The 25,863-nt window shown below is 46.4% G+C and overlaps 1 protein-coding gene and 1 long non-coding RNA gene across 8 annotated transcripts in view; one reads left to right on the top strand and one right to left on the bottom strand.

The window, feature by feature from the left end:
* Positions 1 to 3,165: 3,165 nt before the first annotated feature.
* Positions 3,166 to 19,228, bottom strand: OTX2 (orthodenticle homeobox 2). 7 transcript variants are annotated; one of them, XM_082735096.1, is made up of 5 exons: positions 19,112 to 19,228; positions 12,626 to 12,692; positions 7,809 to 8,024; positions 6,626 to 6,801; positions 3,166 to 4,808 (listed from the first exon to the last, which is right to left on the bottom strand). In XM_082735096.1, the coding sequence occupies exons 3-5, from the start codon at positions 7,903 to 7,905 to the stop codon at positions 4,188 to 4,190; spliced, it is 894 nt and encodes a 297-aa protein (XP_082591222.1). In that variant the 5' UTR covers positions 7,906 to 8,024; positions 12,626 to 12,692; positions 19,112 to 19,228; the 3' UTR covers positions 3,166 to 4,187. The 7 variants fall into 7 exon arrangements, with proteins under 7 accessions (XP_082591222.1, XP_082591226.1, XP_082591221.1 ...); XM_082735100.1 differs by lacking the exon at positions 19,112 to 19,228 and adding an exon at positions 12,841 to 12,985 and having other exon boundaries at positions 6,626 to 6,777; XM_082735095.1 differs by lacking the exon at positions 19,112 to 19,228 and adding an exon at positions 12,841 to 12,947.
* Positions 15,618 to 25,863, top strand: part of LOC309866951 — a 136,917-nt gene continuing 126,671 nt past the window's right edge. The window contains exon 1 of the long non-coding RNA XR_014312892.1: positions 15,618 to 15,953. This is a non-coding gene — a long non-coding RNA (uncharacterized lncRNA). The remainder of the gene's footprint in view (positions 15,954 to 25,863) is intronic.

The following is a 25,863-nucleotide window of genomic DNA, read 5'->3' as shown; positions in this document are numbered from 1 at the left end:
ACAGCTTTGTCGGGGGTAACAACGCCGAGGTTTTCACCGCGTGTTAGAATCGGGTTCAAACTTGTATTGTGCATGGCGGGTCTGGCTACCCGATCATCCCCCACTTCTGGTTAAGTGGGGGCGGGCACAGACTGCGGCCCCCGCCCTGCAGGTAGCCGGAATGGGCTGCCTGGCGCTGTCCAGGATGCGGAAGGCACCGCTTCCCCATTCCAAATCCGGCCTCCAGCTTTGGGGCGGTGGAGTGCTGCGCCCTTGTCCAAAAAGGAAAAGACAGGGCACTCGATTAAAAAACGAAATGTAGAGGGGGTAGAAGAAAAAGCTTGAGTCAAAGGTATGAGGGCCGCTTCTGAAAGGCTCAGCTCAGAGCCAGGGACCCCAAGGGAGGGCGGAACACCCAAACACAACTTACCCAGACCCGCTAAAGCACCTGGCTTTCCTGGGAGACCTCCGAGGGCCCTAGGCAGGCCCAGCTGGACTCCCTGTCCGCGCCACGGCTGCCCTGCGGCGGGAGCCCCCGCTGTGGCGGAGGCGGCGGCCTCCCCCTCGCTGCTGGGAGGAGACCCAGTCGTCTGCGGCGCTTCCTCCCGGGAGACGGGGAAAAGCCAGAGGCCGTAGGCCCCCTCTCCCGGACCCTGCTTTCCTTGGGCCTCGGCTTTCGTTCTCTCCAGCCAGGGAGCTCCCCTCCCGGCCGGACCACACACACACTTGACCCCCAACCCCCAGACTCGGCCGCGATGTCAACCGGGCTCTAGGCTCCCCCCACGCCCGCGGCTGACCCTGAAGCCAGACGAAGGGGCTCGAGGAGGCCGCGCTCTTCCCGCTGGCAGCGCGCAGGACCCGCAGCGGCGCCCTCAGCCCTGCCCGCGCGGCGGGATCCCGCGAGGCCTGAAGACCAGGCCAGGTGGGGCGGGCCGCGGCTCCGCGGAGGTCCTGGGTTCAGACCCGAGCCCGAGGCCGACCAACTGGAGGGAGGGAGAGAGTCTCCTGTCGCCCCAGCCAGGCCCGCAGGGCCACGAGTGGGGTCGGAGGATGGCTGGCATCAGCCTGGAGAACTGACTTGGGCCTCTGCCCCAACTCGGCCTCCAAGGTCACGGATGCGAGTACTTTCCCAGGCTAACTCCGATGGGCAGGCGAGATTTGGAAAAATACCGCTCTGAAAGATCGCCGTGGATTCATTCGGCAGAGAGCCCGAGCCGCTCTCCTGCGCCACCACTGCCCACACCTTGGCGCTCAGTTCCGCAGTCCCTCCCGGGGCCTCCCGGGGTCCTCCGCCTCTCAGCGTCCAGGCGGTGCCGCGCTCAGAGTGGGGACACACGGAGAAAAGGTGCGATTAAGGGAACCGAGTGGGAGAGCAGTTAAGGAAACTGACGATTATCTAGAACTCGTACATTTCGATAGCCGAACTTGACTTGATTGAATTTCTCTTATCTGTGAAGCTTAGAAACATTCCCAAGGTTAAATAACAGGACCAAGAATCTTGGTGCGTTAAGATAAAGGTTTGGGCCAACAGATCTTTGTGAGTCAGACTACCCCACCTGACCTCCGTCCCCCCAAGCGAAGATTCTGTTGCCGGTTCAGGTCATTCCTTAATTGCCAAATGCAGCTGAAGTCGCTCCCTGACGCCTTCGGAGGGTGACGTCATTTCAGTACAAGTACCTAAAGGCCGGGCTTAACTTTATTAAACCGGGTCGGGACCAGGAGTGGTGCTTGGACGTCTTTAAGCCAGCGCTAGCTTCCCCGCCCCCTTCCCCTCCCTCTGTTGCCTGCGGTCAGGGAGAATTCATTTCTACTTTCCCGTCAATTCAAAGGGATTTAACTCCGTGCTCTGTTAAGCGAAGTTGTGCAAAGGTGATGGAAAAATTAGTTTCAGAGGGTCCTCAACGCCTTTTTCTGACCTCCCGTTTTCATAGCATCGGGAGAGAAACCAAACTGCATTTTTTGCTGAGCAGTCCCATGTTTGTCATTATATTTAACGAAGGGGGGGGGGCGTCTTTACTGATCCTTTGTGGGGCATTCTGAAAACTGAAAGCAGTGTGAGAAATTACTTTGTATCTGCTTTACTGTTGCTTGAGAAGGGCTGGGGGAGCATGAGCCCCAGAAGATGAACAAGGTAAAACAAAGAGTCTCTCTGGGGCTTCAGTTTCCCTTTGGTGTAGACTACCGTAGGAGGACTGTTCTCAGTTGGTGCTGGAAAATCTTGCCATCAAGTTTTGCGTCAGCTGCTGGTTGTAAACTACTACTGCATTTCCTTCAGCAGTAAAACAAAACCAATTTACTTATTAGGCAAGATGATGTAGGGTCAAGAGAGCATGCACAGCCAGGGACAGAAAAATTAGCCAGAAAACAAAATGGTTGCAACTGCTAAAGTTCATTTAAAAAAGTTACAATCAAGAGTCATTTAATTCTGGTCAAACTCTAGAGCATAGAGTTTAAAATAAAATTAAATATTTGCTTTTACCTGAGGAGCACCATGACCACTGGCTCATTTGCCTTTTCTGGTGATTGGTATACCGAATGCAGGTAGAACTGAAAACAGACCTTCTCCCCACCCCCTCAGCACTTTCTTTAAACAAAACAAAAACAAAACTGACCAGGATGCCTTATGTTCAACTACTAAAATTATAGGTTTTAAAACTTTTCTGAAACTCTTTTGTTCAGAAATCATTTCTGCCTGAATTGCTTTCAGATTCTGATTACATTCCCTCATGTTTACCTCAGATTTTTTTGAAAGTTAAAAAAAGAAATCCCCTTCATCAAACGAGAGTAAAAACAAGGAATTCTTGTCATTCCCATTTTCTCTGAAGTACTAGAGTTCTTCCCTTCTCACTTAAAAAAAAAATAATTGATCCATGTTAAAACCTATCAGTAAAGTGCCCAAGAAATCATTATGGTATGCAGCCGGGAGGGAAAAGCAGGAGAGCAAGAGCCTAATGACTATTGGGCTCTCTGTGTTCTATTTCAGAGCAGTACTGATGGAAATCACAAGAAGGTTTAGGTACCACAGTCACTCATACCTAGTTCATCCACAGATAACACCAAAAATGCTTTTTAAATAAAGTTTGCTAATTTCCTCTCAGAGGTAAATAAAACACGTTTGGGGAAGGAGAGGCTGAATGTGGGCTTCTCATCCATTAAAAGTGGTATAAAATTAAACTGGACCCAGTGTTGTGCTAGAACCATTTTAATATAATTATACATATCTGCCAAATCCAGGAAGAAAAGGTTTATGCATATATAACTTTTCCAGTTAACATCTGCAAGCATAAACGACAATGATCTCAGTTTATAAATTCATCAGGGTCAGAGCAATTGACCAATGTCTCTTTACTGCTAGGCTTACCAACAGTAAATTACAGATGAATTAGTGTCCTTTTGTTTCTCTTCTCTCACTCTCCTTGTCCAGAGACATTTTTGTTGTCAAGTTTCAGTGCAGCTCACCTCCAGCCAAAGGTAATCTTTTTGATAAGTACTCAGTTGCTCTGAATTTGCTTATAATTATAACCTATTTAATCACAGAAGAACCCCTGCAGAGGTGGAGTTCAAGGTTGCATACAATAACAGGAGATCACAGTTTTGAAGTCTAGCACAGATTAAAAACCACAGATGTACCATTTATATAAGACACACACTGATTGTCTCTTAAACTACATATTGACTCCTTATGAACATTATTTTTAAATAAAGTAGTGCATCTAGGACAATCAGTCGCACAATTCACACAGCCCTGAAAAGTTTTTCAGTGCCAACTACCAGTTGGTCATGAAACGTGAGTGAGCTTGAGACACTGTCCATTCCTAAGATTCAACCACGGATTGGCTAAAACATTGGAACACCTCTGCTTAAGAAGGCTATGTCCTGCCTTCCTTGCCCTCACAATTTAGTTTTGTTTATTTTTGGTGGTGTTTGGTTGCACATGGCTAGAATGCTTTTGATCACTTTGCAAATCAGGAAAACCAATGATCTAAAACTATGACAGGATCTTAAGTAGACTGGTTTGTCCATTTCAGGTTGCTGGTTGGTAGGCCCCTCTAAGGCCCTTCATTTTTCCTTCTATGCCTCCCGGAACATTGATCAGAAGATGAGTCTGAGCATCATCCCATCTAACTCTTTTAACCAATGCCTGGCTAAAACTGGAATGTCCAGCCCAGTATATTTAAAAATCACCCACAAAGAGGTTCTACAGATCTTCACAAAACCTGGAATTTCCATGAGGATGTCTGATCTTTATAATCCAAGCAGTCAGCATTGAAGTTAAGCTTCCAGGAGGCAGTTTGGTCCTTATAATCCAAGCAATCAGTGGTTGAGTTAAAACCCAAGCTTGAAGCTCCATATCCCTGGGTGGAAAGAGAAGCTGGGGACTGATTGAGATGGCTGGTGACTGCATTGGTACCCATGGGGCTGAGTGTGGCCCCTGGTCCAGGAAGCTGGTGATGCATTGGGGTCAAGTAAGATCCACAGTCCATGCCCCCAAAGTAGGAAGTTGAGCCAGCATATCCTTGACTATAACCTGAAGCCTGAGTATAGGTCATGGGATAAGACCTCTGCATGCAGGAAGAGGAGGTGGACAAGGGATCTGACAGTGGGGAGATGGAAGCTGGGCTCCAGATAGACACAGGAGCACTGCTGCTGGAAATGGCCGGGACTGAGGTGCTAGAGGGGGGAGTGAACTGGCCACTTGTTCCACTCTCTGAACTCACTTCACGAGCTGGTGATGTCTTCTTTTTTGCAGGTCTCACTTTGTTTTGACCTCCATTCTGTTGCTGCTGCTGCTGTTGGCGGCACTTAGCTCTCCGATTCTTAAACCACACCTTGAAAGGGAAAGAAATTTCTTTAAGGTGGTTTCAATAAGGACAAGAGTGGCTCCCAGATTACAGATGAGCTAAGCACACAATCTGTCCTGCCACTGAAAACCCATGATATACTTTTTATATATACCCCTGCAATTATACAAAAATGGGGAAGCTCTGTCTAAAAGCACTTCATTCCTAGCCCAGAATAATAAATCCTATGGCTAAACATGCTCCTTCTCATTTTCCTATCTCGTATTTCACTTCAAATACACACATACACATAGATCCAGTGGTACTGTGGAACACTCTTATGGGGGAATAAAATGTATCTGTGTCTTTCTTTCAGAGGGAAACACAAAAGAGGTGAGAGAACAAGATTCTGTTGTCACTATCCAAAAGGAACAGCCTAAAGGCAAAGTTTATAGTCTATCTTCCAGGGAATAACTGCTAATCACACTCTACTTTTTCTCTCTCCTTAAAAGACTCACAAAAGAAAGCTCCAAGGAGAAGTGATCCTGTTGAAAAAGGAGGTCTGAAAGGCACTATTTGCTGCACTCTTTATGGTAAGTGGAATGACTTGTATACAGTCTGCTGGGAGCTTGAGGACAGACTTCTCTGCTCAAGTCTGACACTGGAGTCTCTGCCTTCAGCACACGGGATTCAGTTTCCCGTACTATGTTCACTGGCTTGTCAATTTAAGCCCCTGACTAGCAACTCTGAAGATTCTCATTACCCACCCTGTTCATGTTCTGCCATGAAGGAGCCGTGTTTGGTGTGTGGGGGGGCCTATCAAAGAAACTGCCACCCTTTCCTGAGAGAAACCACAGATATTTTCCGAGCAACAGGTCCTTAGCAGTCTTCTTGAGTGAGGTCAACATATATGGGTGTGTTAACTGGGCTACCAAGGCTGAGCCTATCACCCACCCAGAGCCTTTTATTTTCTTTCAGTGAAGACCTGAGTTCAAGCTTCACAAATGCTAAAACTTCTCCCATCTTACTTTGAAAAGTCTTTTTCCTGGTTTGCAGTTCACACTGATACGTCCTAGCTGAAGTGGAGTCTCGGGGAAGTGTGTATATGTGTGTGTGTTCAGGGGCTGAACATTTCTTTACAGAGAACTCTATATGGTGCTTGCATTTCAGAGAAGTTGGAGATTCCTTTTCCCTCTCCAGCCTCAGGTCAAGTTAAAGGAGGTGAGGGAGTGTCAATGAGGATATTGAACTGATATTTTATCTGCTAAATGGGTCAGAGCTAACAAATTCTGTTCAATCACTAAAGAGTTAAAGACGACACTTTTATTGTGTAATTTCTTTGGTAAGAGCACCAGGGGCTTCCACAGCCTGGCCTTACCGTACCCAACTGGCATGTGACCTCGAGCAAGTCATTTATTCCATTTCTTTCACCTGTAAAAAATACTGTGACTATCCAGGAGCTAAGCTTCTTTCACCCCTACAAGTAGATGAAAATGGGGTAGGATTTCCACGTGGGGGAAAAGGAAGTATTAAAATATTAAGTAACTGTCCTTGAAATCTTCTCCCGGTTGAGTACCCAAGAGCTCTAGAATTGTGCTTTATTACTGCAGCTAAATCATTGTCTTACCTTACAGCCAGAAGGCTGTCGCTTCTAAGATTGGGTGGGCGTTGGGGGGGAGGGGTGTAGTAATCAGGCACGTGAAAGGGCCTTAGAAGAGTTTACTGGCCTCCAGTGGAGCGCTCAGTTTCAAGCCTTCCTTTGGTCCTCTTTAAGACCTGGGACTCTCCTGGGTCCTCAACATACACCGTGCTTAGGGGAGGGGTGGCACAGTCAGGAAGAATGGTTCTATCTACGTCTGCCCTACCTGCACCCTGGACTCGGGCAAGTTGATTTTCAGCGCCACCTCCTCCCGCATGAAGATGTCTGGGTACCGGGTCTTAGCAAATAGAGCTTCCAGCACGTCTAGCTGCGCCCGGGTGAACGTCGTCCTCTCCCGGCGCTGTTTTCGGGGAGTGGCTGCGGGACAAGAAGCCCAGGGCCCTTTAGGGTGGGGGAGCAGTTTCTCAGTCATAGGGGTCTCTGCGGGTACTCCCCCGACCCCCCAGTCCCCCAGTCCCAGCACTTCCCTCGTCCTCCCAGCCAGGCAATCCGGAGCCTAGCAGTGTCCCCCCACCCCCACCCCGCCTCGGCTAGGCTCTTCCAGCAAACACTGGATAGCAAGACACACACTATGCCCCCCCCCCTTCCAGGGGAGAACCCCCCTCCACCTGACGTTGGAGACTGCTCCAGCCAGAGTGGCTTTTCCACAGATAACACATCAAATAAAAGAAAGACAAAATCCAACCCCCCCCATGAACCCCTAAACCAAAACACACAAACAAAAATCCATTCTGTGAAGTCAGAGCATCCCCGAGGACCGCAGTTCGGATTAATGGGGCTTTTTAAGACTCCAAGGGCCTTTGTTCCTCCATCTTTAAAATGGGGGCATATTTAAAACTTCTACGGGGATTTAAAAAAACAAAATAAACCAAAAACTAAACAACCCCCCCCCCAGATCTGATTGGAAAGGAAAGCACCCCTATCCAGGGTAAATCACACCTCTAGGGATTACAGGCAAAAGGCCTGGGGGTCAGAGAGGAAGCCCAGGCATGGTGGGGAGAATTTACGAGGAGAGACCCAGCTTCTCCAGAGGGCACTTCTGAAGAACTAGGCTTTGAGATATGGGTGGAGGGAGTGACCTTCCGTCCCCCCATCCCCTCACTGCGGTGTGTCCCCCAAGTACTCCAATTAAGAGTAAAGCATTGTGAGTTTTTGCAAGTGTTGCGGCATCCACCTATTCCCTCCAGCCCCTAGTCTTCCCTCCGGCCGGTAAATGCCCTGTGGCTCTGAGCTGCTTCTTAGAATGAAAACCCAGTGGGGACACCACACTTGGAGCTGGAGGGGGGCAGCATGACTATCCGCCCCAGTGCTCCGAGGGAAAAGGTGTCACATCCCCGTGGGGCGGGCGCGGGGAAAGGCAGAGCAAGAGTACTGCAAGGCTCACTTACCCGGGTAGCCCACTGAAGGGTGCAGCAAGTCCATGCCCGAAGTGGTCAGACTCAGCCCATTGACTGCATAAGGCGGTTGCTTAAGATAAGACATCATGCTAAGGTTGTTTGGAGGTGCAAAATCAGCCCAAATCGGGGGGACCCAGCCAGAAGGTCTCGCTTCGCCAAGAGTGGTCAGATTCAGGATCCTTGGTGTGTGGGTTGGGAGCAGTTGAACTATGGATAAAGCAAACAAACAAACAGAGGTGCTGGTTTACTGCTTCGCAGGCGGCAGCTCTTCCACGTTCCACCACTAACTTAAAAAAAACCCTGGGCTAGGCAAGGTAGAGGCTTTTAAAGGACTTGCAACCCACCCCCACCCCCACCCCCAGCTGCTCTGGAACTAGAGGGGATGGAGAGAGACCAGATAAACCTGTCTTCCCTACCCCCACCCTAAACTTAAAAAAAAAAAAAAAAGTACCAGAAGAAAGCAATTACAATCTGCCTTCCCCGAAGAACAAAACCCCACGCCTTCAAATGCACACATTGCATTCCTATCCCTACATTTGCATAGGACTCATTGGCTGGCACTAGCTAATTGTCTCAAACAAAACTTGATTGGGGCCATTTGCAGAGACAAAGAACTCTTTGGCTAAATAAATAATGCTGATAACAAAGCCCATTGGTGAGAAACAAAGAAACAATTCAAGAAATCTACCTCTCCCCAGACTGTTGCCTTTCCAAGGCAAATTTTAATTACCTTAGCTTTTTACCACTTTTAACTGCTGTGAACCTAAAAATGTCAGTGCATTTAACATCTAAAATACCAACTTGCTAATCGACAAACTTGAGAAAACTGCTCAATCGCTATTACTTCACATTTGAAGTCATTTCCAGTAATCATTTTCACCTAATTAGTAGTCTGGGTAATTAGATTTTGAGGTAAGTAACAGATTTATTAAGGTTTTGGAGGACCTTGATTATGTGTCTAAAGAACTAAAGCTAAACAAACAAGTATTTAACTTTTAATCGACACCCATCAAATATTTAAACACACTGCAAAAAAAAGTCTTAAAGATTGGCACGAGGTTTGCTAGAAATTCTGAAGTTAGAATCCCACCAATCAGATAATGACAGGCCCCCACATTTGCAAGTAGAAAGGGTGTGCATTTGTAGTGCAAGCCGCTTCCATGTTGATTTTGATGTCGTGGAGGCTGCAGATCCTGCGGGAGGCAAATTTTCAGGCATTTGGGTCCTCAGCAACTAAAGCAGAGTTTCTTGTTAATTCCGGCTGCTTTTTGCACATTTTAGTTTTGAAGAAAGTAGATACACAAACACCCAAAGTTGTGAAACTAATAGAATTTCTCCCTACCTTTCAAGCTTCCTACAATCCTATAAGAAAAAGAGCTCAGAGAGGCAAAAGAAAGGAAGAAAAAGAAAAGTTATTTACTTTCTTCAGCTGAGTGTTTCTCACTGCTCCAAGCAAAGGGATCCAAAATGGATGTTAATATGGGCTGGCAGTTTTCAAGTCTGGCTTTTATTTGCCTAAGAAATGGCACTTATCCTGCAAGGATCTCTACTTTGCAACTTTGACACTATGAAAGATTGCTTCAAAATGGCGGATACAAGATTAGAAGTTCCTTCTTACTTTGACAAAGGTCCTACTGAGTTTTCAGGATTGGATTTTCATATTTACATTGCTTTAGAAATCAAGACACAAAATTCCACAAATGGAACTCAGTTATTGCCACTTCTTCCTGATTTAAAGTCATAGCACAAAAATCATGCTTTTCCACCCCAGATCTAAATCAGTGTGATTTTATAAATACCCTTCTCGGAGGAATTTGGCCTGTCTCATCAATAAAACTAATTTAGTTGCTGCTATAACAAAGACTCGCTATTTTCTGCGCTCTTTTCAAGATATATTCAGATGCTGTGGAAATAATATTGCTTTAAAATACAGTCACTTTATTTATCTAAATAGCCTATAAGCTGGAGTTCTCTTGTGTTTGATACAGTATGTTGGAAAAGTTATGAAGTACTATAGAAAAAAACTAAAACCATAGCACATGCACACATGAGAAATACAAAATTGTTCTTACATGCAGAGCTCTCACCCAGTTTGAAAGTCTGATTCAGAAAGTGGCACATTCCAATATAAACAGCAGTAAGGGATAGAAAACACCAGGCAAAGGGCCTTCTTGAAGCGCCTTTGCCCTTGCCATCGCCAAAATCAGTAAAATTTCGGGATAAACGGTCTCTGCATTTACTACTGTATGCATCTTTAAAAGAACAAGAAAAGTACCCCCAAACAAAACTACTAAGTCCTCTCCGCAGCAGGTCTAGGTATGCATTCACCGAAGAAGCGGCCACAGGCCCTTCCATCTAACTTCCAAAGTCCCCAAAGAACACCTTTCTCCCTTTCTCTCTAAGCCGAGCCCAGAAGGGCAAACAGAAATACCCTTTCAAAAATATAAGCTTCACTCTGATTGCTCCTGAGGTGGCCGCTGGAGAACTCCTACCTACGGGAGCGGGTGACGGTCGCTGTGCGAGTCCCCGCAGCTGGTGGGCGCCCGCACCTCCGGGCGCGAGTGCCTCGGTCCGGCGTCCCTGCCCGGCAGCCCCGCAGTCCTGGCGCCCCAGGTCCGGCTCCACTGCCCGCCCCGGCCCGCGCCGCCTTATATCTAACGGTCAATTCGTGCAATCTGTCGCTCTTCCCCCCTCCCCCGCATCTCCCCCCGAGTGTGTGTGTGTGGGGGGGGGGGGGGGGGGTTCTTCCAAGGAGCCCATCTACCAGTTGCTGTGTCCTCGCTCAATAATAATTACCTCGTCCAAGAATTAATTATAATAAATGTTTTCTTGATAAACTAACGAGATAATCCGAGGGGCACACGTCCCTTAATTACAGGCCGCCGTGCTCAGCTCTGCTTCTCGTCCGGGCTGATTAATTTTCTGCATGATGGAAAAGAAACAAAACTACGCGGACTGGCGACTGGCCTGTGGCTCGGAAGACAGCGAAGAGCGCGAGGAGGGAAAGAATGAGGAGAGATGTGGGCACCGCGGAAACCGCCGGCGCGGGCCTCCCTCCCAGGCGAACTCCAGTGAAAGTTTCTGGCCTCAGGGAATCGAACAGCGCTGCCACCCGCGAGGGGGGGGGGGGAGGAAGAAACGTGCCAAAAGGGTTGGCCTTGGCTATTAATTATGGTGAGGAAAAAGCCCCAGTGTTAGCGCTTTGAGGAGAGGTCTGGGTGTCTACCTTCCTTTGGGGGGAGGAGTTTCCTCTCCAACTCGTCCCCTGTGCTAATAACTTTTGGTGCCTGGAAGAAGTCCCCAAGTGAGCGGGACAAATCCTGACCCCGAAAGCTCGAGGATGGAGGGGAGGATTTCCTGGAGCGACTTCCCCCGTCCCCTCCCCAAGTCATCCACCACTCCAGGGTCGACGCAGCTCGGCCTTCTGTCCCACACCCCACTTCTGTCGGAAACGGAGGAAAAAGCCAACGCGGTGAAGTTCTGACGGGGGACTTGGATTTCAAAAATTGTGTTCTGAAATCGGACTGTGTGATTTCAAGAGCCACTTGAACGCATCAACACGAAGACTTCTTTGGAGTTGGCGGCGTGACACGTCGCAGAGGCAGGTTGCTAGCGGAGACCTGATGGTACTCCCCGGGCGGACCGAGAACGGAGGCTGGGCCTCAAGGCACCCCTCGATCTCGGCCCCGCCGGGTCCGGCCCCACGACACCCGGTTGTCCCCGAGTCCGGGAGGGGAGCGCGCGGGCGCGCACGCAGGCCCTGGCGCTGCCCACGGTCCAGAACCGCCGAGGGGCCGCCTTCCCCAGTGTAAGGATTCCCGCCTCGTCCCCGCCGCGGCCTCGGGCGGAGCAGGGGCCACTCACCAACAATTCAGCCAGCCCCAGGTGCCCGCGGAGGGCTGCACAGGGCGGGCTCGGAACTTCCCGGGCTAAATCACATAGCAAAACGACTCTCCTGCTTTTGCACGGCCTGGCGACCCGAGATTGGGACCACGACAACCGGGGATGGGGGAGTTACTGCACTCCCAGCTTATTTTGGGGGGCGGGGAGGAAAGTGATGATCAAAAAGGAAAAGGAGACCTAGTGGTCATCGCAAGAGGCCGAGAACGAAGGGCGAATCTTGGTGAGCTGCTCTTGGCTCTGGGGAAAGGGGACCGGAAAAAGAGAGGCGAGTGCCGGGCGGAGGAGCTCCCGGCAGCTCCACGCCTCCTCGGTTATCCGCTCGGGTTTCCTCTCACGTTCACTAGGGACAAGCAGGGGGCTCGAGCTGCGACCGTCCTCACTCTCAGATCCGAGAGCGAGTGGGGCTCGGGGCACGCCGGCCCTAGAAGACGGCTGTCTTATCATCATCATTATTATCATCCATCCATCTAGCTACATCTGCATCTTTTTGTCTGTGACTCTGAAAATGTCCTTGAGATCAGTGCAAATGACCCAACCACATCTGAGGGCCCAAACGCAAAATAGCAGGGAGAAATGGGCGTTGACATAAAACAAAACCACAAACAAAACCCGGCCCAAACACCCCACATTAGCCTCTCAGGGTTTCCACGACGTTTGGCGGAAGCGGCGACCCCAGGAGCGCGCTGCCTCCCCTCCTCCCACTCCCGCCCTCACCTCCAGATCATACATTTTTCGCAGTGATCGTTACTACACCTAAAAAATTTACGAGGGATTAAAATACAGCATGCTTCAGAACTCCACGTTCGCGGAAGTGTGTATCAGTCGGTCTATTGGAGGTACCGGGGCCATGGTGGTCAGAGGGGCACATGGGTATAGACAGGCAGACAAGACAGACGGACACTTACCTTACAGCCGCATGGGAAGTTAGAAAAAAATTAAATTATCCTTCAAAATTCCAAATAGCCCGCTATCCTAAAAGAAATCAAGAGCATTGAGTTAGAAAGCTTGCAGTCTTCACCCCTCCATAAAAAGCCAAACAACGAAAAAATATTTTAAAGAATAGAAAATGACGAAAGTAGCTCGAGTTCAAAACACGCGTGGGTCCCTCTGTGATACATACAAAGTAGACGTGATGAGGGCTGCTCTAGCGATTTTTATTTTTAATAACAGTGGAGGCTGAGTTGGAGCTGAGGTCGGTTCCGCTCTCAGGGAGATTTGCTGAGAAAGCGCCTCTCTGGCAACTTTTTGACGCAAACTCTCCAACCAATGGCAGGGAGAGAATGATTGACACATCTAAGCCAGAGGGAAAATAATAAAAACACACAACAGGGGGAGGAAAACAGGCCGCTGCTGCACGGGGGGACGAGCAGGCAACAAATCCAGGCCTCCGACATTACCAGAATGTTCTTGAAAGACACTGGGCTCCGTTAAAATATACATTATGGGCCGGAGCATGTGAACTAATTGTATAATTAAAATGATGGACAGGGAGGCCTCCCTTACCTTTCTTCTCCTTTTCTTCTTTTCCTTCCTTTCCTCCCCCTCCCCCCTTTTTTGTTTTGTTTTGATTTTAGGGAAAGGGAGAAAGGAAACCCATACAATAAGCTGGAAAGATAAAAAATATTTAGGTAAACGCCGTAGAAGAGCCAGGGTGGAGGTAACTGGGTTATCGCATTCAACGCCAGCTATAAGCATGTAGATCAAATGCAAAAAACAAGTCAGGCTGAAGCCTAAAACCACCGCTATGAGGTTTTAACCAGGCTCAGACCACGCTGAGGGCCAGAAAGGGTGAAAAAAGGAGGCCTGGGAGTGAGGTGTGGGCGTGCAGGCAAGAGAAAGACAGATACACAAGTCCAAGAACAAACTATTTTCAAAAACTCCGTGTCTCTCCCACTCGTTGCGCCCTTCTATATATTCCCTGGTCCCCGAAGCCGGAGACTCGGAACTCCTGGTATCCGCGCAGGGGTTTTAGAGTTTGAAGGAACCCAAGACAGGCTGCAAAGAGCACGAGCCGGGAAATCTAACTCCAGGGACGGTTTGGGGAGACAACGGGAGCCAGGTCAGGATTCGGGGATGGAAGTGGGGTCTGGCTGGACACCCGGGGAGGGAGCGAACGCAGGAGGCCCGCGCTGGAAACCGTTTCCGCGTTAAAACAAACGCTACTCCATGCCCGCCGGCGGGGCCTGGAGCTAACAGCCAGCGCGGCCGGAGCCGGGGGCTGCGAGCCCGGAGGCGGGAGAGTGGCGGCACCAGGGGACCCGAGCCAGAGAGCGAACACCAGCCTCACTTTAATGCCTGGCACAGAGAGCGGGGCCCGACAGCTTTCAAACTGATCTGAGTCCCTAGAAAAGCAGAAGCAGATTGGGCGGGGATGGGGGAGGCACAAGAGGACCGGCTGAGGGTGTGTGAGTGGTGGTGGGGGGAGCAGAAGACATTTCTTCCCTCACAACTTCCAATGCCGGAGAAGAAAAATAAAATCTCTTTCTAAACACCCTCCCCCTTCCACCACCACTACCACCACCACCGCCACCACCACCACCACCACCACCACCACCACCACCACCACCACGGCAAGTGGGCCCAAAGAAACAGCTCGCTGCCTTTAATTTGGGGACCTATGTTAATGAAGTTGGTAATTAATTCGTCGCTTTGTTGTCGGTTCTTATACTGTATGTGTAATCAAATGTGGCCGTCCTTGGGATTTACAGCAATTAACGAATTACGGGAGTGCGCACGAGGCAGCGAGCGCTCGGCAGCCCGGCTGGGCTCTGGCTCCGGCTCGGCCTGGGGCTGGGCAGTCGGCGGCCGAGGCCAGCCTCGCAGGTGTTTCTAGAGCTTTGGGCCCCCGCGTCCCAGCGAGACCCCGAGAGGCCCAGGGTCTGCCCAGCAACTCCCGAGCCCTCAACGCCCGCTCCAGTCCGAAGAGACCCACTGGCTGTCGCGTTCCCAGGAGTCGCGACTTTCTGGGGTGCCGGGCTGAGGGGGGAGGGTGAGTACAGACCTTTTTTCCCTCACCCCGCCCCCACTGTACTGGAACACCTGGCGGTCGCCCCCCCCCATCCCGCCCCACGGCCTTTAATTGAGGGAGGGAGGAGAGAGTGACAAATGCCCTAGGCGGTCTGGCCCATTGGTTGGGAGCACTTGGCCAGAGTCACAGTACTTTCCGTGAAGGAAGGGCAAATCCACCCAGATCCCATGAGGGAGAGCCTCCTTTCCACCCCGAGAAAAGACAGTGTTTCTCCCAATTTGATCGCAGTGATGTTTAAAGCATCAAAGAACGAAAAAGAAAAATGGACGTTGTGCGTCTGGTGGAGGGGAAGGGCCGGAGGGAGGCCTTGGGGACACTGGGGGTGGGGGGGTGTGTGTGGAGAAATATCAGGACACGCACTTGTGATCTCCACGAAGTATGGGAAGCATTTTGGACTGGGAGAGCTATCTGCTGTGGGGTCCAGTGTTGTGGGAAAACCCTCAAGACCTACGTAGAGGTTTGCGGTGTCTTCTCAGTTGGCGGGGCGGGGGTGGGGGGGCAGCTGAATCTCCCTGAAAATTCCCGGGTTCTGTTCGACAGGGGCAGATTTCGGCGCCGTGGGGCGTGGGAGGGCTTTTCCCTTTACAGCGGCTGGGAGCAGAGAGCTCTCGCTTCTCCTTTGCCCTTTAGTCTAATAACTTCGCAGAAATGCAGGACCAATAAACCACGAGTTGGAAATGGACAGTGTTAAATAAACAAGGGTCTCTTTAAAATTCTCATCCACTTCAGATGTCTAAAGGAAGATTGTGATGATTTTGTCACGGTTTGGTAAATTTACCCCTTTAAGAGGCTTTCATAAATCCCAGAACACACCTTCAGCCAGATTTGAATATAGATTTAGGTTTTAAAACCCAGAAGCTGGAAACGCCGCTTTATCAAAGAGAATTTCCCTTTAGCTTAGCAATGTGCTGAAGCTCTTAAAAGATTGGATCTGAGAGAGAGAGAGAGACAGAGAGAGAGAGAGAGAGAGAGAGACAGAGAGACAGGAGAAAGAGAACTAGAGACAGGCAGACAGGGGGAAAAAAAAGACTTTCTTTTTCTTTCTAGAGGAATTCTGCCCAGACTCTGCCGCAGTTGGTAGCAAGAAAGCTTTCTCCTGGGTGTCTCCTGGAAAAGTTGCAAAATTGCTCTTCACCTGTAAGAACATGCTCTTTATCATCCAGTCTCTTCTTGTCAATTTGGAAATTGCAGAGAGCCCGGCTCAGGTACAGTCCCCACAAACCCTATTCTAGGTCAGGACAAAAGCCACTGGCTTGGTGGGGGGGGGGGGGAGTGGGGGGTTGGGCTCTTGTACTGAAAACCATAAAGGCTTGGTGGGAGAAAGACTCCTTGGATGAAAAGTCTAACTCTTGATTTTCAGTAAGTCCTTGAACTTCCAATATACTTACTATGTGGTCATTATATTTTCGCTGTTCATGTTTAACTTTTTTCCCCTACATCCTGTGTCTTTAAATTTTTTATTTTCCATGAGTCTGACTTATGGCAGGGAGCATGCTTTGTGTTTTTAAGTAATTTTCATTAACAAGTAGATGGTTTTTAATTGCCATGAGTACAATTATCTTGCTATGAATATGAGACATAAGTCTTCAGAAGCGAAATTAAAGAAAACCAGTACACAGGGAATTAAATTATTTGTCAGAGCTTGCATGCAGTTTCCAAAATATGGCCGATATTCATATTTTGCAATCTAAATTTATGTCTTTTGCTAGCTGGACTTACTTTCTCCACCCCATATGCCAGGCCAGTTTAAAATATTCTAAACTTTCCCCCAAGTTTTTTAGCTATGGTGCTTGTGTGTGGTGGGGGGTGTGTGTGGGGAGGGAAAGAAGTGGGAAGAGGAAGGAGAAAGATTTCAGGATTCTTCCAAGCTAATTAAAAAAGAAGAAGAACAAAACCCATATTCCGTGAGAACACAGCCTCTCAGGGGGAAAGGAGCCAGTTAGACTCCCTGAACACTTACTTCAGAAATATGAAGATTAATTTCCAATCTTTTCAGCGATTCAGTGGACAGTAGGGGACCACATCTTGCCTTAGAACTGCCACGATACTTAGAAAGAAGTCATTTTTCATTAGGTTTTTAGATATGTCTTTATTAAAAACTTTGACAAGATTAACTTTAATTAATTTTTTAACGAGGGTTAAAGATTGGCAATGCAGGCAGAATTTGGAGGGAAACAGAAGGCAATAGATCACTTGTGAATTAAGCTTGGGTTGCTTATTCCCTGCATTACGACTGCCTCAGAAAAGAGGGTAAGAGAGAAAGAAACAACTTCAAAGATAGGATTGTGCTGTCTTGATAAAAGAGTAGGAGGCAAATTCCAAATGCAGAAAAGAGGAAAAGAGGACCGTGTTGTTCCGGAATGAAACGGATTAAGATTGTGTGACAAGTGCGAGATGTGGGGCTGGGAGACATTTATGAGCTGAGTGTGAGCTGGGAGCTCTGCGTCTGTCCCTGAGCATGTGGGGACCAAGGGTGTGTGCAGAGCAAGGTTAAGGTGGGGGATGAGAAGGGCTCCTGTGAGTGTGAGAGCCGGAGAGCAATATGTGGGGTGTGAGTGTGCATGTGGGGGTGTGTTAGGAGGGTGTGGATGGGAATGTGGGTGGATTGATGAAGGGTGGTAGCTGTCAGCTTATATAATTTTCATCTGTTCCTGAACTTTCCTTGAAATCAATGCTACTGCAGGCAGTAGCATTGAGCTTGCAGAGCTGATATAAAACAACCATTACAGTCCAATATCTTGCCTGTTTGCAAACTTCATTTAAAAGTGGGGGGAAAAAAGGCCCAGGAATGGTTTTGTAAGAAAAGGAAAAAAGAAGAAAAGAAAACCGCAGTGAAGCTTTAAACTAGTTTGGATAAATCTCTAATCTTTTATTTGTAACCTTTTACAAGCTTTATTTCCCGTATATGAAAAGCTTCTTTTATATGGGCACGACAGACTTTTCCTTTGGATTTTTAATTAGAGCCCATCAATTGTAGCCATATTTAAGAATCAATATAAAGTAATCCTTCGAGATGGGATAAGGTTTTAATCGAAAATCTAATTTCCCACTCTTTGCAGATCATTTTGAGGGGCTGGTTGATTAAAAAAGAGTTCAATTTTTAAAAGACCTAACACCTAAAACCTGGAAAGATCATGTCCGCAAAAAAAGCAAGTGATGTTGTTTTACAAAGAAAAAAGTCTGGCTCTTGTTGGGAACTTTTTTCTTCTATTTAGAAGAATTTGACTTATTTTTTTTTTTCTCAAACAGTACTCTCTAATGTGGCTCCTATGAAGGTATTCACATTGAATGGGAGAGGGGAAAAAAAAAAAGAATTGTTTATCTAAAACAGTATTTCACATACAAAAGATAGTAACTTAAATTTTTTTATTAACAAAGAAAACATAGATCTTGACAGATCTTTCTCAGGACAAGCTAAAAAATTTCCAAGATTAGAAAATAAATAGCACATTTTAAATTTTTGTTCATGGATGCAAACTTTCCACTTTCACATCTAGGAATGAATACTTCCAACCGATTTTTAAACTTCAATATTACAATTTTGCAATTTTAATTTCCTTACAATTGAAAAGTTGCCTATAAGAAAGCGTGGAATTTTAAACAGTTTTACCAGATTCACTAGCTTTCAATTTGTCTTTTTTTTTTTTTTGAAGGAAAAAAAATGAAAGGAAGAAGGGGAGCAAATAAACAAAAACTAAATTGTAGATGCACAGCCCAGACATTTTTTTGCTTCTTATTAATCAAGCTGAGGTATTTATTTAAAAAACCACACATTATCTAACTGGGCATAGTGCATTTGCAGCAAACACCACCGTTCTACTTTATGATTTACAAATCATCTCTAAACTAGAAGAGATTCCCCCAAAAAGTTTATAGGTGCATTTTCAGACATTCACTGACTTGTTTTTATTGTTGTATCTGTTAAATGCGTTTCAAAAAAAAAAAAAGAACTCATCGTATTTGCTTTTTAAAATCTGAATGAAGCGATTTGAGCATATTTGATACTCATTCTTTTCTTTTATCCGCAGAAATTTCAATTTATTTAAAAGCCTGGCGTTTAATGCACTACACAAGCGCATAAATTTTAGAGAAACTCTCTGGTATTTCTCTGTAATCGCGTCTAATGAAAACCTGGGATTTTCCATTATTTAAAAAAAATGTGAAAATATAATGCATCTTCATTAGGAAAATTGACTGCTGTGCTCACGACAGTTCTTAATTGAAAAGGCAACCTATTTTAATGGTGTGGTTGAGAAGAAGATTACATACTTTATCCAAACACAAAGACAATTAATAATGAGAAGCGGGCTGCTGCCATTAACTCTAATGCAGTTGCATCAATGTCAGTGAGAAGGGCTCATACCTGAGGTACATGGTGCACACTCCCCCGGCTCCCTCCTTCCCAATTCACCCACTCCTTAATTTGGGTTTCTTAAGCAAGCGCCTGGACAGGCTGTGATGCGGCGGGCTAGTGCCTGGCAAATGAGGCGCGGGGCCAGGCTCCCCTTCCCGCGGGTTGCGCAGTCCCAGGCAGCGCCGCCCGGCCGCAGTCGCCCTGGCTGCGTGTTGTCTCCGCGCGCACCTCGCGCCCTCCCGCCTGTGCGCGGAGCCGGGCCAGGGCAGCCGCGGCCCCCACGCGCTGAGGGCTTTGGAGACCCAAGGCTACCTGGTACATGTAAGAAGTTCCCCCAAAAGGACTGGCCTGCCTCGGAATTTGGGAGCTGCTTTGATTCACTTAAAACAGAAGGGTCTTGGGGGAGGGAAAAACTTAAAATTGAGAGTGCGGTGGGGACGTCTGGGTGCAAATGGTCATCGGGCAAATCCACCAAGTTTTACAAAGCGCCCTTCTGCAACTCTGGCCGGGAGAGCTAAGAGTGCGTGTATGCGTGTGCGCGCGCTCCTGTGTCTCCGTGTGTGTGTGTGTGTGTGTGTGTGTGCGCGCGCTCGCGCGTGCGTGTGTGTTGTATGGGGGTTGGGGGGGATCCCGACCTTCCCTAGGTTCGAGCACGCCTGGACTCCAGCCTAGGAGATGGGGAGGAGGAGGCAGCCACCTCTCGTTTTTTTTCTTTTCTTGGAGAGGCGCGGGCAACTCAGGCCTCGACCCGGCCTTCTCCAACCCTGGCCAGCGAGCTGCGGGAGCCAGCACGGGAAGGGGAGATCCTAGGCTCCCAAGCCTTGGCGCGGGAGATGCGGTGGCGCCTTGAGCCCGGCTCTCCCGTGACTCGAGGACTCAAGGGTTCGATCTGCCCTCGGCCAGCCCTGTGGTCGCCAGGCCTCGGGGGCAGGTGCAGGTTGAGGATGGGGCAGATCTCAATTTGGGTCTTTACGAGTTCGAGGTGTTTTGGCGCCCGAGAAGGGCTAGGCGCCTGCAGCCTGACGTCCTACAGCCCTTGGAACCCGCTCTGCCCTTGGCCCTTCCCCAGCGCAGCTTCCCAACGCCGGGTAGGAACAGCGAGGGGAGGGAGTGGCCCTCCATCGGTATCACTCCCTTCCCCCAATATGAGCCAGGGCCGGGCTGCTGGCTAACAGGCTCTTTCACACCAGGCAATCACCTCCCTTCACCAAAGGGTTGGTGGGGGGCGCACTCCTTCGGGGAATTCTGGAGGCTTCTCGCATTGGCCAGCCATGCGCGTCGCCAGGGAGAGAGATACTGCTGGACAAGAACCACACACAAACGCATCCTGCGGAGGAAGAGTGAAGGACCCCAGTGTCCAAGGCCCAACTGAATACATCCCTTTCCCTTGAGGGGTAGCTTCACCGTATAAAGTTCCTTCCACAGATGCACACTTCCCTCTGCAGCCCCCAGTGTCTCTGGGACAGCCTTGTCCCACCCCACTTTCCCTCTTGTTTCCCTCTTTACATTTACAGACTTCCTGCAGACTTGCCTTTGTGTGTGTGTGAGTGTGTGAGTGTGTGTGTGTGTGTGTGTGAATCTGCCCACGGGTTAGGGAGCCTCCCAAAGCTCTGAAGACAAGCCAAACTGGAGTTTCACCTGAAGTGCCTGGCTCCTCCTCTCCCTCCCTCAGGACAGGTGGATCTCTAGGGCATTGAAACTTCCCTTTGGTAAAAGCCAGCTATTGGCTACGTGGCGGCGTGTCCAGGAACTTCCTCCTATTCCCCCACTTCTGTGTATCTGGAGCTTTTCATGTTCCTTTCAACTGCCTTTTTCATGTTGCAAAAGTTGAAGTGCTCCAGTTACTACTTATCAAGCAAATCTAGGTTGCTGTTGGTGGTGAGGCTATGTGTGTCAGCTGAGAATCAAGAGAGGGACTAGGTCTCCTGGACCTAGAAGTGGTTTTCTTCTTGAGAGAGCTTGAACCTAAGATGTCATTCTTTCGGAAGAACCTAAGAGCAACAAACAGACTAACTTGTATTTGTGGACCTGTTTCTTGGCGTTTGACCTGTGGATGCTGGAGGCATCTTTATTAGCATGTATGTGGCTTTGGATAGCCACCCAATAATGACATTCCTAATCATTTATTAAAAACCATTTAAGCTAGTCCAGCAACAGACAGTAACTCTTAACCTAAATGGCAGTTTTCTGGGAGCTTATTCAACAAATGGACAAGCAAAAAAGAAAAAAAAAAGAGATAATTGCTTATACTTAGTAATATACTTAACTGCTGAATATGACAGAGTCGTCACTTAAGGGACACACAGATCAATACCCAAAGTAGATGGTATGTTCTAGGTTACTTTTAGAAAAGCAATTTCTTTGTGGTTGTGTCCTTTTGTAATTAATGCACAAAATATGTCAAAGAAGCAGAAGAAACAGGCATAGTTTATAGATATTGACTATCAATAGAATCATGGCACTCAGTTCATTTCTCACCTTTTCCTACTGTTTCAGGAAAAAAAAACAGAAGTAGAAAAGGCATTGCTACTTTTTCTAACAGAAACATTATGTAGATACTAGATATTCACCAAGGAATAGGTGACCTCAAGTAAACCTATGTCTGTGATAAAACACTTGGAGGGAAGCAAAACAATTCAATTATCATTAAGAAATGTTTTTAAATGTCCCAATAGTTAACATTAGGTAGATACAATCTCAGTCAACTCTAGAATCCCAATGAAAATATTCCTGTAAAAGCAAAACAATTTCACACTATGATGAATCACAGACCCATACCCCTGAAACAACGAATACATTATATGTTAAAAAAAAAAAAAACCACAAAAATAATTTCACACTAGACCATACAGTAGCACCCATTATCTGTGGTGTTCCCTTATGCAGTTTCGGTTACCCAGGGTCAACTGCGGTCTGGAAGCAGATGCTCATCAGTCTGGCCCATCATCAGAGAGTCAGTAGTAGCCTAAAGCTACGTCACAGTGCTTAGGTCATTCACCTCACTTCATCTCAGTTTCAAGGCATTTTATCACCTTCCATCATCACAAGAAGAGGAAGAGTGAATATAGTACAGTCAGATATTTTGAGCAAAACAGTATTCACATAATTTCTATTACAATATATTGTCATGGTTGTTCTTTTATTATTACTTATTGTTAATCTCTTACTGTGCCTAATTTATGAATTAAACTTTATCATAGATATGTAGGTATAGGAAAAAAGCATAGTATACATAGGGTTCAGTACTATCTGTGGTTTTAAGCAACCACTGGGGGATCTTGGGACATACCCCCTGCAGTTAAGGGGGGACTGCTATAGCATCTTAAATCTGATTGCACATTTGGATCAATTTGGTTGATTAGCCAATTTGTTCTTATGTGATGGGATGGATAAATCTATTTCTTTTTCATGTGCAAAGTTTTTCATTGAAATCTCTGATTTCTCTAAAGATCTGTGATTTTCAATCTAAGAAGTCTCCAGAGTACATGTATTTTTTTTTTTAAGATTTTATTTGTTTGACAGACAGAGATCTCAAGTAGGTAGAAAGGTAAGTGGGGTGGGGGTGGGAGCAGGCTCCCTGCTGAGCAGAGACCACACCCCCACACCCCCGCCCATGCAGGGCTCCATCCCAGGACCCTGAGACCATGACCCTAGCTGAAGGCAGAGGCTTAACCCACTGAGCCACCCAGCTGCCCCAGAGTACATGTATTTTTTAAAATGTTGATTGTAACATGAACTCACATTCATTCATTCATTTCCTCCTTCAACAAATGTATTTGGGATCCTGCTGAATATTATGCAGTTGTCGGGAGCTGATTATGTCTGGAGATTCATGCTCAGGACCAGGAACTCAATTTTTTGTTTTGTTTTCTCATTTAAAGTAGACGCAGATAGTTATATAATAAGCATTTGATCTATAAGTTTACATTATCTACTCTCTTCTGGAAAATGCACCATCCCAAATCTGAGGGCAGAAGTCTTCTTGATTTTTCTGCTTTCCAGAGTATAGATTACTGGGAACAAAGATTAAACCTGGAGAGATTTGTCAGTTGTTCAGAGTCGTTAAGAACTTGTTGATCATCCACAGCAGTGCTCCTAGAGAAAGCTATAGGAGTTGTTGGTGTTAACAAACAAAAGTAGATGATTCTTAATGTTCAAATTTAATTTGTTTCCAAGAAATAAATTATAAGGCAACGGAGTGTGTAATTTATTATGTGTTTAGATAAATGATGTGCATTCCAGTAGAAGATAATTTTTTGAAAGAAATAAAAACTTGATATTTAACATTCTTTTAGCCAATATCTAAAAGATGTAGAGACTCTATGTGCATATAGCATCATTACATTCTTATCTTATTTTTAAGAGAATGCAAACATTGGGGTGTCTGGCTGGCTTGATTGATAGAGTGTGCGACTCTTGATTTTAGGATTGTGAGTTCTAGCTCCTTGTATGGTGTAGAGTTAACTTAAAATTTTTAAAAAATTAATTAAAAAGAGAGAAGATGCAAAAAGAAGTGTTTGTAAGTCTAATACTATTTACTTTTTACATCCCCTTTTCTGGTCTAGGAATGGTTATTATAGCTTAAATTTGTTTGTTTGTGGCCTTGTTAGCTTCCACTACTAGCAAGTCCTTGAAGTTGATGGGTTTTCTTTCTTTCTGAATTTAGGATTTACAAAATAACAACTTCCATGAAAATGTAGTTTTTTCTATAACAATTCTCTCCTCCTCTTTTTAAATTTGCTTCCCATTCTTAAGAGACTCATTACCATGATTTTCCCATCAATCTTTGATGGAGTTAACTGAAATACAGGTGAGCAAATAGTAGATTAGAATCGGGTCTCCGTAGAGGTGGCCAGTGGAGAAATCCTCTTTTTTGATGGTGAATTCTAATAGGAGAAATTAGGTGCTACCTCTTACAAATCAGTCTTACTGCTATATCTTTTTGGGCCCATTAGTCTTTGAGTCATCTCTTTGCCAGTAGTTCTATCTTTTGAGCATGATTTGTGAGTCGTGGCACCCATGCATAGCCTGTGTCTGTAGAGAGGCCATATTGATTAATGCCTTTGGTGCAAATTATTCAGAAGATTATTATTGGGGTTTTTTTTTTAATCCTAAAAACATCCAAACACTCATTCTTTACTTTCCCAATTGGGTCTTTTTAATTTCCTTCACAGCTAAGACGATATGAGAGCCCCTTTGTTCAGGAGCTGCCGATTCTAGTGTTCAAGGTGTTTGTTCCACGGACTGCACTTATGATTTTAAAGTGCCATAAATTCTTCAAACTAAACCCCTCTAGTTTTTATAACACCTTACCAGCTTAGATTGTGTGATCTTGAGAATGAAAAAAAAAAAAGTTTCCATGAGATTAGGTAGCTATTCATATTATAAATATGACTTTATTAAATTTAACTGGCAAAGAGATCTATTGCAAGTAAAGAAGGTGAAAATACAGGCTTAAAATATCCAGGACTGAAAATAGAACATTTAATTTCTGATTCTCTCTGCAGGTGGGGTATGAACTAGAATGCTAGTGTTGCTGCTGCCAGAAATCTTGCCTGTTTTTACACTTTTGCAAAGGACATGGGCAGTGGGAAAGAACACTTACCGAAGTACAACAGGGTTTATGTAGACATCCCTGAGGCTTAAGGAAGGCAGTATTTACCTTTCCGGAAGACAGTGGGTCTCTTGATGCCAAAAAGGTATATGAGAAAGATGGCGAAATGAAAGGAGATGAGAATCCAGACGCTCCATCCGCAGCCTTACCCTGTGACAGACCCAGAGGCAACTCCAAAGCCACCAGGGCAACTGCCTGTTCAGTTTGCCAAAGAGCCAGATGCTGTTGCTTGGAAGAATCTCCTCCACAGCTTGATGTCTGGGTCCTGTGATTGCCATCCAAAGAACAGTGGTGGGGCATGCTGGGATGAATGCAATCCCGGCATCCCACTACAGTGTTTTCTTTTTAAAAAGAGTCATTTTAAATTAAATAAGTTTTAAAATTCACATGTTATTTATTTATTGTTTTTAACGTGTAAAGGGAATTGGAGGACAATAGGACAAATGAAGGCTGTGTATTTGGGGGAAAAAAACCCACCTCTTAAACTTTATTTTCCTTGTGGGTCATATTTAATTATCCCTCGAGGACTGGGACATTTAGAAAAGACAAAAGACCATCTACTTGTCACAGTGATGAAATAAAAATCACTACAATCTAGATGAATGATGATGCAAGAATACGGATTATTTTTGTTATTAACTATGATCACTTATAATGTTTATTTGCATGAAATACAAGTAAGATATTCAATTTTAGTGTCAGTTTTGCGACAGAATGTTGACTGCGGGGGCCACTGAACATGTGCTTCAAAAAAAAAAAGGCAGTAACAAAACGATAGGTGACATGGAAGGGAAGCAAATATGCCCGAGTGTCTGGTGAGTCACTAGCATCTCTTCTTAAATATCACCATACCGTCACGTGAACCAACATCTCTCCTTTTAAAAATTTGTGTCGAAACTCTGTGCTGCGTTGTAGCTGGGCGAGTAGGAGCTGCTGTCTGTCTTTTGAGTCAGTCAGAGCACTTCAACAAATGAGTGTAATTGGATTCCAGGGTACAACCGAAATCTTTGCTCTTTTTTGTGTAATCTCTTATTTTTGTAATTATAGGACTTTTTTTCCCTTTAATATTACCAGGCTTTGTCTAATAGCCTGATCGTAAGTGCTGGAGTGCCAGAGTCAATCTGTAATTTCTTTAATCATTATGATC

This window comes from Mustela nivalis (assembly GCF_964662115.1).
Source record: "Mustela nivalis genome assembly, chromosome: 6".
Taxonomy (NCBI): domain Eukaryota; kingdom Metazoa; phylum Chordata; class Mammalia; order Carnivora; family Mustelidae; genus Mustela; species Mustela nivalis.
This window is presented reverse-complemented; position numbering and strand designations above follow the sequence as displayed.

Bases quoted from the DNA above. Each gene is read 5' to 3' on its own strand.
- OTX2 (XM_082735096.1), bottom strand. From the start codon at position 7,905: ATGATGTCTTATCTTAAGCAACCGCCTTATGCAGTCAATGGGCTGAGT. The intron at 6,802-7,808 runs GTAAGTGAGCCT...CCCACCCTAAAG, and splicing joins CCCTTCAGTGGGCTACCCGG to GGCCCTGGGCTTCTTGTCCC. The intron at 4,809-6,625 runs GTAGGGCAGACG...TTCCCTTTCAAG, and splicing joins TGCCCGAGTCCAGGGTGCAG to GTGTGGTTTAAGAATCGGAG.